At 48.9% G+C, this 12,753-nt stretch overlaps 2 protein-coding genes across 2 annotated transcripts in view; one reads left to right on the top strand and one right to left on the bottom strand.

The window, feature by feature from the left end:
• Positions 1 to 5,371: 5,371 nt before the first annotated feature.
• Positions 5,372 to 6,201, top strand: LOC308412516 (corticoliberin-1-like). Its single transcript, XM_080906930.1, has one exon. It carries the CDS (start codon positions 5,742 to 5,744, stop codon positions 6,165 to 6,167), a length of 426 nt encoding a protein of 141 aa, XP_080763056.1. The 5' UTR covers positions 5,372 to 5,741; the 3' UTR covers positions 6,168 to 6,201.
• A 195-nt stretch (positions 6,202 to 6,396) lies between these two features.
• Positions 6,397 to 12,753, bottom strand: part of LOC308412498 (E3 ubiquitin-protein ligase TRIM63-like) — a 14,098-nt gene continuing 7,741 nt past the window's right edge. The window contains exons 4-9 of the mRNA XM_080906908.1: positions 11,288 to 11,383; positions 10,965 to 11,198; positions 10,445 to 10,467; positions 10,170 to 10,294; positions 6,780 to 7,045; positions 6,397 to 6,693 (exon numbers count right to left, since the gene is read on the bottom strand). Coding sequence (XP_080763034.1) covers positions 6,616 to 6,693; positions 6,780 to 7,045; positions 10,170 to 10,294; positions 10,445 to 10,467; positions 10,965 to 11,198; positions 11,288 to 11,383 — 822 coding nt within the window. The 3' untranslated portion in view covers positions 6,397 to 6,615. The remainder of the gene's footprint in view (positions 6,694 to 6,779; positions 7,046 to 10,169; positions 10,295 to 10,444; positions 10,468 to 10,964; positions 11,199 to 11,287; positions 11,384 to 12,753) is intronic.

The following is a 12,753-nucleotide window of genomic DNA, read 5'->3' on the forward strand; positions in this document are numbered from 1 at the left end:
GCTAACAGCACATTTGAGCTACTCACCCCCTCCCTCCTGGCTCACAGCTTCTTCTTCTTGGTTGGCAACCAATGTTAAGGCGCATTACCGCCCCCTGGCTCACAGCTCAGTGGACATTTAGATGAGAAAATATATATTTAACACATTTAAGGAAAATACTATTAAAATAAAAATAAACAAAATAAATGTTTATTAAGCAATTTTGATAGGAAATTGCTTAATTTTAGAAATGTTTTTGCTCTTTTTTTCTCTATAAAATAGTTGTTTTCTTTTAGAATCACTCGTCTTAGCAGTAGGATTTACATGAAAAGAGAAACAAATTAAGTTTGAGTGAAAATGTACATTTTTTGCACTCTCTGGTCGACTGACTCAGTGAATCAAATGACTCAAAAAATCCGATTCACTTTGGTGAGTGACTCATTAAAACTCGATTCAGTAAAAAGAATCAAATTTACCATCACTATTGTATACATGTTCTGTATACTGTTTCTTAATAAAGTTTAATAATTTTGAAAACAAAACGTCGGCTGCATCCTCCGGAGGCTGCATTTGAAGGCCGATTACGTCACAGCCAGGCGACGAAGGCTGTCCCAATTCGTCGACTCCTCCGAATGCAGCCGACAAATGCGTCCTCCTTTTCCCCGAATTTGAAGGATGGGTCGGGTGTGTCCTTCGTGGCCTACCATATCCCAGAATTCATAGCACGGCCAGCTCGATAGCTGACCGGGGGGTTCAGTGGTCTCTAAGATAACTTAAAAATGTTATTGTTTGGCTTTTAACGGTGTTTTATTTGTTGGTGAGTAAATTGGTTTGGCTGAGATCAAAGTTATTAGATTAAATAAAACTTTATTAATCCCCTGGGTGGGTTCCTCCGAGATTTTCACACAGCTGAATAAACGTCAAACAGAAAACTGATTAAACAGACGTGTGAGACGGTCGAGAGTTTACTCCAGTGTCCTGTTATATTTTAGACAGCAAGGAGCAGACGGCGAGTTTATTAAACTCCACCGAGACAGCGGTGACGACAATCTGAAGGCTAGACCGTCCAATTTCACAACCTCGCACTTCCGGCCTTCTCGGTCTTCGAAGGACCCGGCCCACGTAGACCGCGAAGGCCGGGTCCTTCGAAGGATGCAGCCGACGTTTTATATCCATGGAAACATGAAAGCTTTCTTTCCCACAGCCTGACGGAGGAGACGTGACATCAGATCAGAGAGATGATTAGTTGATCAGGTGTGTTCTGTGTTTGCAGCAGTGTGAGAGTCTCTACCAGAGTCACACAGATGAGCTCAGGTGTGCTCTGTGAGGCGTTCAGGGTCAGTCCGTCTAAACACGTCACATCAGATTTATATAGCAACTGTTCCTGGATCAGATTAAAGGGGATTAAAAAGGCGACACAGAGGCTCTTCTGAGAAACACACACACAAACACACACACACGTTTTCCTGTCTTAGTGGGGACATTCTGTTTCTGAGGTTCCAGGAGAGGTACGAATTGCGAGTGCAAATTTTGACCCGATTTTTCTTGCTTTCAGCTGAGTGTCATGTCAATCACACATGTGCTTACACAGGGACCTGAAGAGCCTTTCCAGCGGCTCCGTGGACCTCAGGGGGCAGCGGTGTTGGAAACGACACGCTCTTCACTGCTCGGGACAGTTACAAAGCTTGAGCGATACATGTTTTTATTAAACATTTTAAGATAATACAACAAACTCATTTAGAGGATATGAAGTCAGAGAGATATGTGCTTTGGAACAACAAGCAGGCGCATCAACGGCAGAGCGCAGCTTCACTCTGAGTTTGTGGTAACTCACAGCGATGGTCCGCGTCAGCCCTGACCTTGTGTTAAAGTAATACTAAGGCAATAAAGGTATTTCTGGTGTAGCACAACTTTATCCTTTCAACAGCCACCCAAGGTTAAATAACTAGCAACAGAGATCCTACAGCTTCAAACTGTATGACCCTTCCAGGGCCTGAAGCTAAGTAAAGTGCCCCTCCCACAGCCAAACCCATCTGTTCTCTGATTGGACATTGTCATGTGATTGACATGACATTGACCAATCAGCTGAACTGATTCAAAATTCGTACTCGTAAGTTGAGAGTCACACACAGCCAGGGAACCAGAGTTTGACACGTAGCTTTCTGCTTTCTATCTGTAAGCAGACCTTAACAAAATAATGTGTAACGTGTCTAAATACTTTTACAAACACACAAATTCTCCTCTATAGATGCACAAACATGACATTTTCAGATTTTTTGGTTTACAAGGTTACAAAACTCCCAACTACGCAGTCTGATTTACAAGTTCAGAGCATGGATGAGGACAGTTTGAGCCTGTAACGTCTGCCATGTCGGTGCAGGAAGACATGGCACAAAAACACAAAAAGGTGCACAGAAGTTCGTCTGCTGCGTACATGCGTGTGCGCTGAAGGACGTGCTGGTCATGCTGGTAAAACCCTCAGTTGTTCATCCTCCACAGTATAAACGTATCTCTGCTGCTGATGGTCCACACAGAACAGTCTGAGCTCCTGCAGCCTGCACATCACCTGAAGCTCTCCGACCTCTCACCTCACTCAGGGCCTTGAACGTCGGTTTGGTGGTAACCTCCCTCCTCCTGAATGTCCTCTCCTACAAACTGGTCACTGCCGGTGTTCACGCTGAGCCCAGCAGCTCTGCAGACGGCTGTACAGAAGCTGCGAGCAGAGGTCCTCCTGTAACCTGTAAGCCAACGTTCTTTAGTTTTTCTCCCAGGAGCAGATACACTGCTTCATCTCTCTGAGGTCAGGCTCAGAGGCTGTGGCAGAGCTGCATGTGCGCACCGCTCAGCTTCACCGAGTTTGTGGACGCTTTAAAGTCCGTTAAAGACAAAAACGTGTTTCTGTTAGAGACGCTCCTCAACTCTTCCCTGTGGGATTTTTGCTTTTCTTTACGTTTTGTTGCATTGCACACGTCTCATTGAATCTCCACGCTGCACAGGGGTGTGGTCTCCGGGTCTGCTCCTGGTCAGACTTTCACCTCATCACTATCCAGCTCATGTAAACACTTTGTTTTTGAAATGAAGATCCAGATGAAAGATCTCAGTTTTTCCCCGCTGTAGTTTGTGAAAGGTCAGAGGTCACTGCAGCAGGACGGAAAGGTGAGGAGGCAGAGATATAAACACTGGGATGGACTTCCTGTTGGTAAACCTGACGGTAAGGAGACACATCGACCTTTAAACAAACAGAAGCAGGGCTTTATTCGGTCTTTACTTTGGAGTCACAAGTTTACTTGAGAATCCATAGAAGCAAAACCGGAACGACACCTGCAGAGAGTCCAGGTCCTGCAGGTGACGAGGCCGCGCTGCTCGTTATACAGTAAGTGGATCCTGACAGAGAGCGTGAACGTGGCCGCCGACCTGCTGGGAGTTCCCCGAGGAAACATCCAGGAGCTCTGGAGGAAAGGACCGAGGAGACGATAGCGCCTCTGTTTGAGTCGTCCTCCTATTTAAAGGCCGTCTGCCCTCAAAGCGTTTATGGTTCATTCTCACTGGGAATAACTGTGTGACCTCATCACTAATGGTAGCGGACACGGCGCTGCTCTGATGTCCACCTCGCTGAGCTTCCTCCTGCTGCAGCACAAATATCAAAGCTGTGAATTCGTCCCAACTGTCAGAGCGTTTTCAGACCTCGCAGCAGATGAAGGTCACACGCCGAGTCCACAGTCGGGCTGAGAAAGGTCACGTTGTCCTCACGCTCGCCGCCTCCACCGCCAAGGCCGCCCAGCCGACAGGAAGTGATTGGCTGTCACAGTCAGAGAGAAACAAAACCGTGTTTCATGTTCATTCCTCCTGAATTCTTCTCTCCACAGCTGGAATGCCACAGGACCGACCACCGCCCTCCGTCTGGATCACTTCCTGTCAGGACGTGGAAATCAGTGGAAATATTTCTCTGTACAAATGCAACGAATCGTTCAGCTGATCACTGCAGCTATGAATCCTTCCAGCTGTTTGGCTTCATGCTGACTGAAGAAGAGGAGGACGATGAAGGTCACCTCTGTCCTCATCAGGAAACAGAACTGGAACCACAGAGAAAGTAGCTGGACAACATCAGCGTCATCACTGAGCGCGTGCAGAGCCCCTCCCCCCCGCTCTCTGATATAAAGCAGAAACAGCTCGAGTGTTTCTGTTTGAGTGAAGAGACGCCGCAGAGACGCAAACGCACGTCAGGTAAGAAGATCCATCGTCACGCCACAGACGCAGGAAACCCGAGTCGTCTTTCCTCCGATAATTGGAATTCTTATTTCTGTGCTTTATCCTCGACTTCCTGTCTGAGTGACCGCGGGGTGTGATCCGTCTGCAGTCGTTTCCAGCCTTGTGCGTGCACGCGTCTGTCTTTATTCACCTGTGACCGCTAAGGCCCGAGCTGCTGCAGTCACCGTGCCAGGTGTTTCACACCTTGCTAAAGATGCAAGAATGAAACTGAGCTCACGAGGCTCAGGTGGAGGCGGAGCAGCTCTCTCCATCCTGACTGTCGGTGGAGCGACGGTGCAGACTGCAGATGGACAGGCGAAGCTCTGAGACCTCGGTCGGCGTGGAGTCTGCTTCCTGTTGTCCTTTCAGTCTAGCAGCACTGAGATTCGGCTTCGTGCTTATCAGAGTTCGAAGGCTGGACTTTCCACGGTTAGAGTCGTATGTCTGTGAAGGTTCTCAGTCCTCCAGGTCATCGTGGTCTAAGGAGCTTGCAAAGAAAAGCGTCTGGACTTCTTTGAGTTGCTTGAAGACGTTTCACCTCCGAGAAGCTTCTTCTGTTCTAAGGTCAAATGGTGGAGAGTCCCAGATTTAAGTCTGGTAACGCCCACTCACATCCTGGGCCATCTGACCTCAGGAAATCACATGATAGGGTGGGGCCAGGTTTCACAACGAGCTCACCCGAAACCCTGGCTGATTGTGACCCACACCTAAATAATTTAAAGGAGTCCAGACGCTTTTCTTTCCGAGCTCCTTAGACCTCGGTTAGGGTCCTCAGCCGTTCAGACCATGGCACAGTGAAACAAACACTCACCCTGCAGTTCAACTGTGTGTGTGTGTTTGAGGAAGACAACACCGGCGTGCTGAGGGTCTGCCTGATGCGGCCCAGATATCCAGTTAGCATCCACGACAGGTTAGATCAGGGGTGGGCAACTCCAGGCCTCGAGGGCCGGTGTCCTGCAGGTTTTATATCTCACCTTGGGTCACCTGAATCACATGATTAGTTCCTTACCAGGCCTCTGGAGAACTTCAGGACATGTTGAGGAGCTAATTCAGCCGTTTAAATCAGCTGTGTTGGTTCAAGGACCCGTCTAAAACCTGCAGGGACACCGGCCCTCGAGGCCTGGAGTTGCCCACCCCTGGGTTAGATTCAGTTCAACAGAACTTACATTGCAAACAGGAAAACAGCTGTACTGAAGCCACGCCCTAACCTGGCCCCAGGTGTGTCTGCGACCTGGTGGCTGTTACCAGGAAGCGTCTTCAGTTCGCGTGACGCCGGGTCACCGTCACAGGCGAGCTTTTAGGTTGTTTGGTTCACTTCCTGAAATAAAACCCTTCAACTGAGAAAAGACGGTCAGCTGACACTCGTGCCGTAACAGCAGACGCCCGCTCACATCTTCGTCTGCTCAGGTCGTTTTCAGGGCGTCCGCCTCGCCGACGGTGTCGATGATGCGGTTGGTTGCAGGTGTGTGAATGAGCGTGCTCTCTCCTCTTCCTCCTGCAGACTGCCCTCTGAGATGAAGCTGAATGTGTTGCTGTGGCTCACGGCTCTGCTCGCCGCTGTCCTCCCTCGCTCTGCTGACGCCCAGCCTGCCGCCGCTACTGCTGACCGCCGCCTCTTTCCCCGACCACTGCTCCTCCACCTGGGGCAAGAGCTCTCCCTCAGGATGGGTGGAGGAAGCGGTGCTCCCGAGCTCCTCTCCTCCTCTTCCTCAGCGGTGAAATGGGCTCTGCTGCAGCTCACACAGCGCCTCTTACAGGCCCGGGCGGAGCAGCAGCAGGACGAGGAAGCCGGGGAGAAGGGGAAGAGGTCCGACGAGCCTCCCATCTCTCTGGACCTGACCTTCCACCTGCTCAGGGAGGTTCTGGAGATGGCCCGGGCGGAGCAGATTGCGCAGCAGGCTGACAGCAACCGCATGATCATGGATACCCTCGGAAAGTGAAGAAGAAGAAGACTGCACTTCCAGCATGACTGTTCGTCCTGAAATGTTGGCGTGCGACACTTCAGCCGGTGCGGCCGTTTACTGACAGCTGATGTTTTAACTTCATGAATAAAATCTTTGTTGGTTGAACAGCTTGTTTTTGAAAACTGACATTTTACCTGTTCAATAAAAAGACAAACCAGCTCCCCCTGTCTCAGCTAAACGATTTCTGGTTTGGAGTTTGGTGTCAGCTGACTGGCCCCAGGCAGGAGCAGAATAAAGGTCAATAATAAAAAATCATTTATTTCACAATTAAAGAGAAAAAAGATTCCAGACTTTAAGCAACAAAACACAGAATTAAACGTCTTCTCTTGAAACTACAAAGCAGCGCGTTCAGCAAACGTCTTCTGGAAGCAAACGTTTATCGTATTTGCTGCGTGGATGACGAGGACAGGAACAGATCCAGGTCCTACTTCTGGTTGAGCCAGCTGAAGGAGAACACGTGCTTGGGTCCGTCTTTGTCCTCCGCCTCGCTCTGCAAGTCAGACTGAATAAGGAGAAGGTTATTGAGGCAGGTCACCTGTCTCCTACGGGTGTGCTTACATTTCAGAACTGAAGGCAATGAGGTCATACCTGGGGGGCGGGGCTAGTAGTTGGGAGTGGCAGAGGAGGCGGGGTCTGGTTTGATGTCGAAGGGGAGGCACTCTTAGTTTGCGATGATGTAGGGGGCGTGGTCTCTGGGGCTTTCGGAGGGGGTGGAGCTGAGAGACCAGGCGACAGAGGAGGTTGCCGATTGGCCGGCAGTCCTGCAGACGCAGCTTGCTGCGACTCTGCAGGACTGCTGGCCGTCTGAACTTTGACCTCCCCCTCATCTTCATCATCATCTTCGTCTTCATCAACTGAGAAACACAGTGTTAACAATTAGCATGTAGCACACATGCAGGTTAGCATGCACCGTGCTAAAGTATAAAAGGTTTATGAATAAATACATTTATAGCATCGTCTGTGCTGTGTGTGCTTGGCTAAGCACAGGGGTCACAACCTTTAACACCCAAAGAGCCACTTGGACCCGGTTTCCACGCAAAAGAAAACTGGGAGCCGCAAATACTTTTTGAAATCTAAAGTGAAGATAACACTGTATATGTTGTTATTTTTACCTTTATGCTTTGTGTGAACAACTAAAGTAAGTAAGTAAAGTTTATTCATTAAGCGCTTTTCACAGACAGGCAGTCACAAAGCGCTGCACACAAATATTAAAATAAACAATACAATCAATAGACATTATACAGAATGTAAAAGATCAAATGTAAATAATGTAAAGAATATAAAATACGTACAACAAAGGCTTGTTTGAAAAGAAAAGTTTTTAACTGCTTTTTAAAAGAATCCACGGAGCAACTAAGGTGTGTTGCTTATGAAATCCACGAAGTGCTACAGAGAAAATTACCTTTTATTTATGTAATTAACACATTTTGAACTCTTAAAGAAATATAACCAAAGGAAAGACGCTGAACTAAAATGATCCAGCAGACAAAAGCTGCTGTGAGCCACCCTCATATCGCCTTTGTGCTTTTGGAGCCTTGACCTGACTTTTAAAAAATAACTGGAAAAAAGTACTATGCTGCTAAAAATGAAAAATAGATCTTTGCAAAATTCTGCCTAAATATGTATTTTACCTGGTTAATGTGTGTGGCGGGGCGTGGTCTGCAGTGCCGCTGCATGGAAGTCGGACGCACCTGAGCGGCACCCGCAATCACGCCTCGCCGCCTTAAAGTCTGTGCTCTCTCTGCTGTTGTGTTGGTGTGTGTCGGGCTGTGAGCTGCAAAGCTACAGCCGGCTGTATGTGTACAGCAACCGTGTGTGAAAAGCGGTCAATAAAGAGATGCTGAAAAGCTTGTTCATGCAAGCATCGTCGGGTCTGCTGTGATATGTTTACAATGAGACTTGTGGTCCTGAACCTCATCTTCACGCAGGACTGTAAGCTGTCATCTGTGAGGCGTGAGCGGTGTTTGTTTTTAACGTAGTTCACGGTGGAGAACAGCTGCTGACATAATGTGGATCCGAAGGTCCATAACTGGCCCACCTGGGGTTGAAAGTCTCGATAAATGCACAGCGTTTCGGCCGGTACACCGGCTTCCGCGAGTGTGACGCTTATTTTGAGCGACGAACAAATAATACGATATAATTTTATTTTTATATTTCAAAATCACAGTAATCTTCCACTTTAGAACTACAAGTTAAAAAGAACTAAACACAAATAAAATACACTTCAGCTAAATACTTCTAATTTATTTTCCCAAACCACCCGGAGCCGCAAAATAAGGACTAAAGAGCCGCGGGTTGCCGACCCCTGGTTTAGCACGTTAGCTAATCCAAGCAAACACTGTCTGCTCCAGTCTGAGAAATTAGCCGTGTTTAATGTAAATATTAACAGTATGCTAGCAACAATGGCATTCTCTTACGCGATAGACGTGACCAAAAAGCGCCAGACCCCCTAGCTGGTCGCGTGCACATTCGAGGTGCGAATGTGCACGCGCAAACTGGTCGTGCTTCAAAATATACAATTTTCACGCGCGTGAAGCGGAAATGTGGGAGGAAGTAGTGTCACACGGTATGTTTGCAAGATGGCAGCTGTCGAGAGAGAGTCTCCCTTCTCTATTTACTGTGGAGAGCAGAGCAGCGGCGTAAAGGACGTCCTCGCCGTACCTGGGTCCATCAGGTCCTCCAGAAGCATGAGCAGTTTGGTGAGTTTCACCATTTGCTCCAGGAGCTGCGTCTGGATGACGGCCGCTTTCAGCAGTACCACCGTCTTTCCCTCGCCCAGTTTGAGCAGCTGCTGTCCCGCGGCGGTCCAAGCATCGCCCGCCTAAACACCAACTACAGGCGCTCAATCCCACCTGCAGAGCGCCTGTTGGGAGCTCGCCTTGTAATCGGAAGGTTGCCGGTTCGAGCCCCGACTCGGACAGTCTCGGTCCTTGTGTCCTTGGGCAAGACACTTCACCCGTTGCCTACTGGTGGTGGTCAGAGGGCCCGGTGGCGCCAGTGTCCGGCAGCCTCGCCTCTGTCAGTGCGCCCCAGGGTGGCTGTGGCTACAATGTAGCTGCCATCACCAGTGTGCGAATGGGTGGATGACTGGATGTGTAAAGCGCTTTGGGGTCCTTAGGGACTAGTAAAGCGCTTTACAAATACAGGCCATTTAACATGGTAGTCCTTTATTGATACCTGTGCTAATAAGCTCATTTGAAGTCCCAGCGACTTCCCCACAACGGCTCTGAGCCACCCACAAAACTCTAAAGAGCGTTCCTGCCTTTTTAAAAATTTTCTTAATAAATGGAGCTTGCCTCCAAAATAAACTAACCTCTCTTTATTCTCTTAAACAATTGGTCTTCACTATGTTCCTATATAGTAGTTTATTATGAGATAAATTCTACATGTGTCAAGTTGTGTGCCAATATTTGCTGTGTAGTAGAACTGAGACATTAGTTATTACAAAAATTTATTTGAAATAATATTAAAGTTCTCGGTAGAGAAAGCAGCTGGTGTCGTACAGCTCCGGGTGGTTGGCTACGGCGTTGATGAGCCTTTCCCCCATATTGATAAATGGCTTTGGCTGGACCTGCCCCTTTAAACTAGGTCAGAGCATCACGTCACCGGGCTCCTGATTGGTTGTCGCAGCGCGACTTGACGCTGGAGTTCAGATTTTTCCAACTCGAGTGGTAGACACGATTAGCGCGTATGCACAAAATGCAACACACAAACTGCAGCGCATATTTTACTTCTGCTTCAAACTTACTTCTGCGTGTTTTCCCGACGCAAATCTGCTTCTGAAGTTTCGCGGGATCTCCAGTCATGCTTCATCGCACTCCTCCATTGACTTTACCTGTAAACCTGACGCTCTGGTCGCGTCTGTCGCGCTCGGTGTGTACGCACTGTTATTGATAGTGATACAGTTTTACTGAAGACTAAAACGGCGTTACTAAAACATGAAGTTATCTGTGATTGGTAAGTGAAGACGCTGTTTACGCTTGATGAAGTCGATGTCGCTCAGCGCTCTCCTCTGATGCTCAAAGTTCGCCATGAAGTGATCCATGTTCTCGTAGCCGTGCTGGACCTTATCGAGGTGAGACGTGTCGGAGCCCTCCGTGATCCTGATGGCACAAAACGGACATCAGTAACAACAAGGAAGAGCAAACAAAAATATTTATTAAAACAACCATGAGAAACAGACAACAAACAACGAGACACAGAAACAAAGCAAGCACAAAGATTCAACAAACAACAGCAAAGAGGAAGCTCACTTCTGCAGCAGAGGTTTGGCCATCTGTAAACGAGAAACGAAGGCACACTTTAATAATCATTAACAAGTGCTACTGCTGAAGCTCCATGCTATCACCCTATGCTAACAGCATATGCTAACACATTGAGGCATGCTAAACTGTGTGTAGGAGAACATAATGACATGAAGCTTATGTGAAAGTTCAATAAGGAGGATCTGTAATCACCCTCCTGCCTTCACTACCGCTACCACGCTGTCAGTCTCAATGCTGACATCATCACTGTTGTCCAATCTTCTTCTCGCTCGCCTTCTTTGAGCCAACCAGCCTGGAGACTCCGGGATTCAAAGCCCAACACCAAATAACCCCATTTCTCCATAAGCCACGCCCAGGTCTTCCAGTGAGCTCTCCTTATTGAACTACCATAAACTACATCAATGAACAGTGAACTTGTGTACATGCGAGTTTAAAGATGGCAGCCTGATGCTAAGGTTTTAGCCGCTAACATAAAGTGCTGCACAGGACGTGGTGCGTTCAGGTTCACCTGCAGAAACAGGGCCATCTCAGACTCATCCATGGTCTGGATGGCAGTTTCGAGCAGCTTGGCGGTGCCGTCCACGTGCTCGGTGTACTTCCTCCTCAGGCCTCGAATGTAGTCCAGCTTCTCCTCCTGCTCGGCGTTGATCTTCACCGTCATCTCGCTCTTCTTCTCCTCTAGTAGAGCGAACAGGTGATCGAATGTCTCGCACACCTTCGACTTCTGTCGCCGACCGTTCTCCTGCCAACACAGTGAGGCCATCACGGTGAGTGGTTTGTGGGCGGAGCCAATCATCTTAAAGGTGCGAAAACACCTGAAGGTGAACTCACGTCGACGGCTCTGCAGGTTTCCTCCAGCTGACTGACGATCGCCTGAATCCTCTCGTTGTTCCCGACCAGCATGGACACACAGTCAGCCAGCTCGACCTGCACGCACACACGCACGTGCACACACACACGTGCACACACGTGCTGTCAGATAATTCTATGACTATGAGAAAAGGACGAGCTCACATCACTGCGCTGGTTTCATCTCCACAAATCTGAGCGTTTCTTCACCTCCTCCTCACCTCCTCCTCGCCTCCTCCTCACCTCCTCCTCACGTCCTCCTCTTCCCCTCCTCAGCTCCTCCTCAGCTCCTCCTCACCCCTATCCTCACCTCCGTCCTCACCTCTGCCCTCACCTCCCCCTCACCTCCTCTTCACCCCTGTCTTCACCTCCGTCCTCACCTCCTCCTCACTCACACGTTCTCGTCTTTGACCTGCGGCTCAGACCTTCAGGCACAGGTACGTCAGCCGGTGTAACAGGAAGTGGTCATAAAACGTTAGTTATTGTGTCGTGCCTGCTTTTTAGAGTCAGCACGACTTTCAGACCATGAAGAGTGTTCATGTCTGCAGCTCATACGTTCAGCCTTCAACCATCAATCATCGTTTTCTAACCCGAACCAAGCACTTCAAGCATTTCACACACACACACTCAGCCTCCAGGTGTGTGTGTGTGTGTGTGTGTGTGCGCCTGTGTGTGTGTGTGTGTGCGTCTGTGCGCCTGTGTGTGTGCGCCTGTGTGTGTGTGTGTACGTCTGTGTGTGTGTGTGTGTGTGTACGTCTGTGTGTGCGTGTGTGTGTGTACGTCTGTGTGTGCGTCTGTGTGTGTGTGTACGTCTGTGTGTGTGTGTGTGTGTGTGCGTCTGTGTGTGTGTGTGTGTGTGTGCGTCTGTGTGTGTGTGTGTGTGTGTACGTCTGTGTGTGTGTGTATGTGTGTGTGTGTGTGTGTGTGTGTGTGTGTGCGCGTGTGTGTACGTCTGTGCGCCTGTGTGTGTGTGTGTGTGTACGTCTGTGTGTGTGTGTGTGTGTGTGTGCGCCTGTGTGCGTGTGTGTGTGTGTGTACGTCTGTGTGTGTGTGTGTGTCTGTGTGTACGTCTGTGTGTGTGTGTATGTGTGTGTGTGTGTGTGTGTGTGTGCGCGTGTGTGTACGTCTGTGCGCCTGTGTGTGTGTGTGTGTACGTCTGTGTGCGTGTGTGTGTGTACGTCTGTGTGCGCGTGTGTGTGTGTGTGTGTGTGTGTGTGTGTGTGTACGTCTGTGTGCGTGTGTGTGTGTACGTCTGTGTGCGCGTGTGTGTCTGTGTGTGTGTGTGTGTGTGTGTGTACGTCTGTGTGTGTGTGTATGTGTGTGTGTGTGTGTGTGTGTGTGTGTGCGCGTGTGTGTACGTCTGTGCGCCTGTGTGTGTGTGTGTGTACGTCTGTGTGTGTGTGTGTGTGTGTGTACGCCTGTGTGTGTGTGTGTGTGTACGTCTGTGT

This window comes from Rhamphochromis sp. 'chilingali' (assembly GCF_963969265.1).
Source record: "Rhamphochromis sp. 'chilingali' genome assembly, chromosome: 16".
NCBI classification, from domain to species: Eukaryota; Metazoa; Chordata; class Actinopteri; order Cichliformes; family Cichlidae; genus Rhamphochromis; species Rhamphochromis sp. 'chilingali'.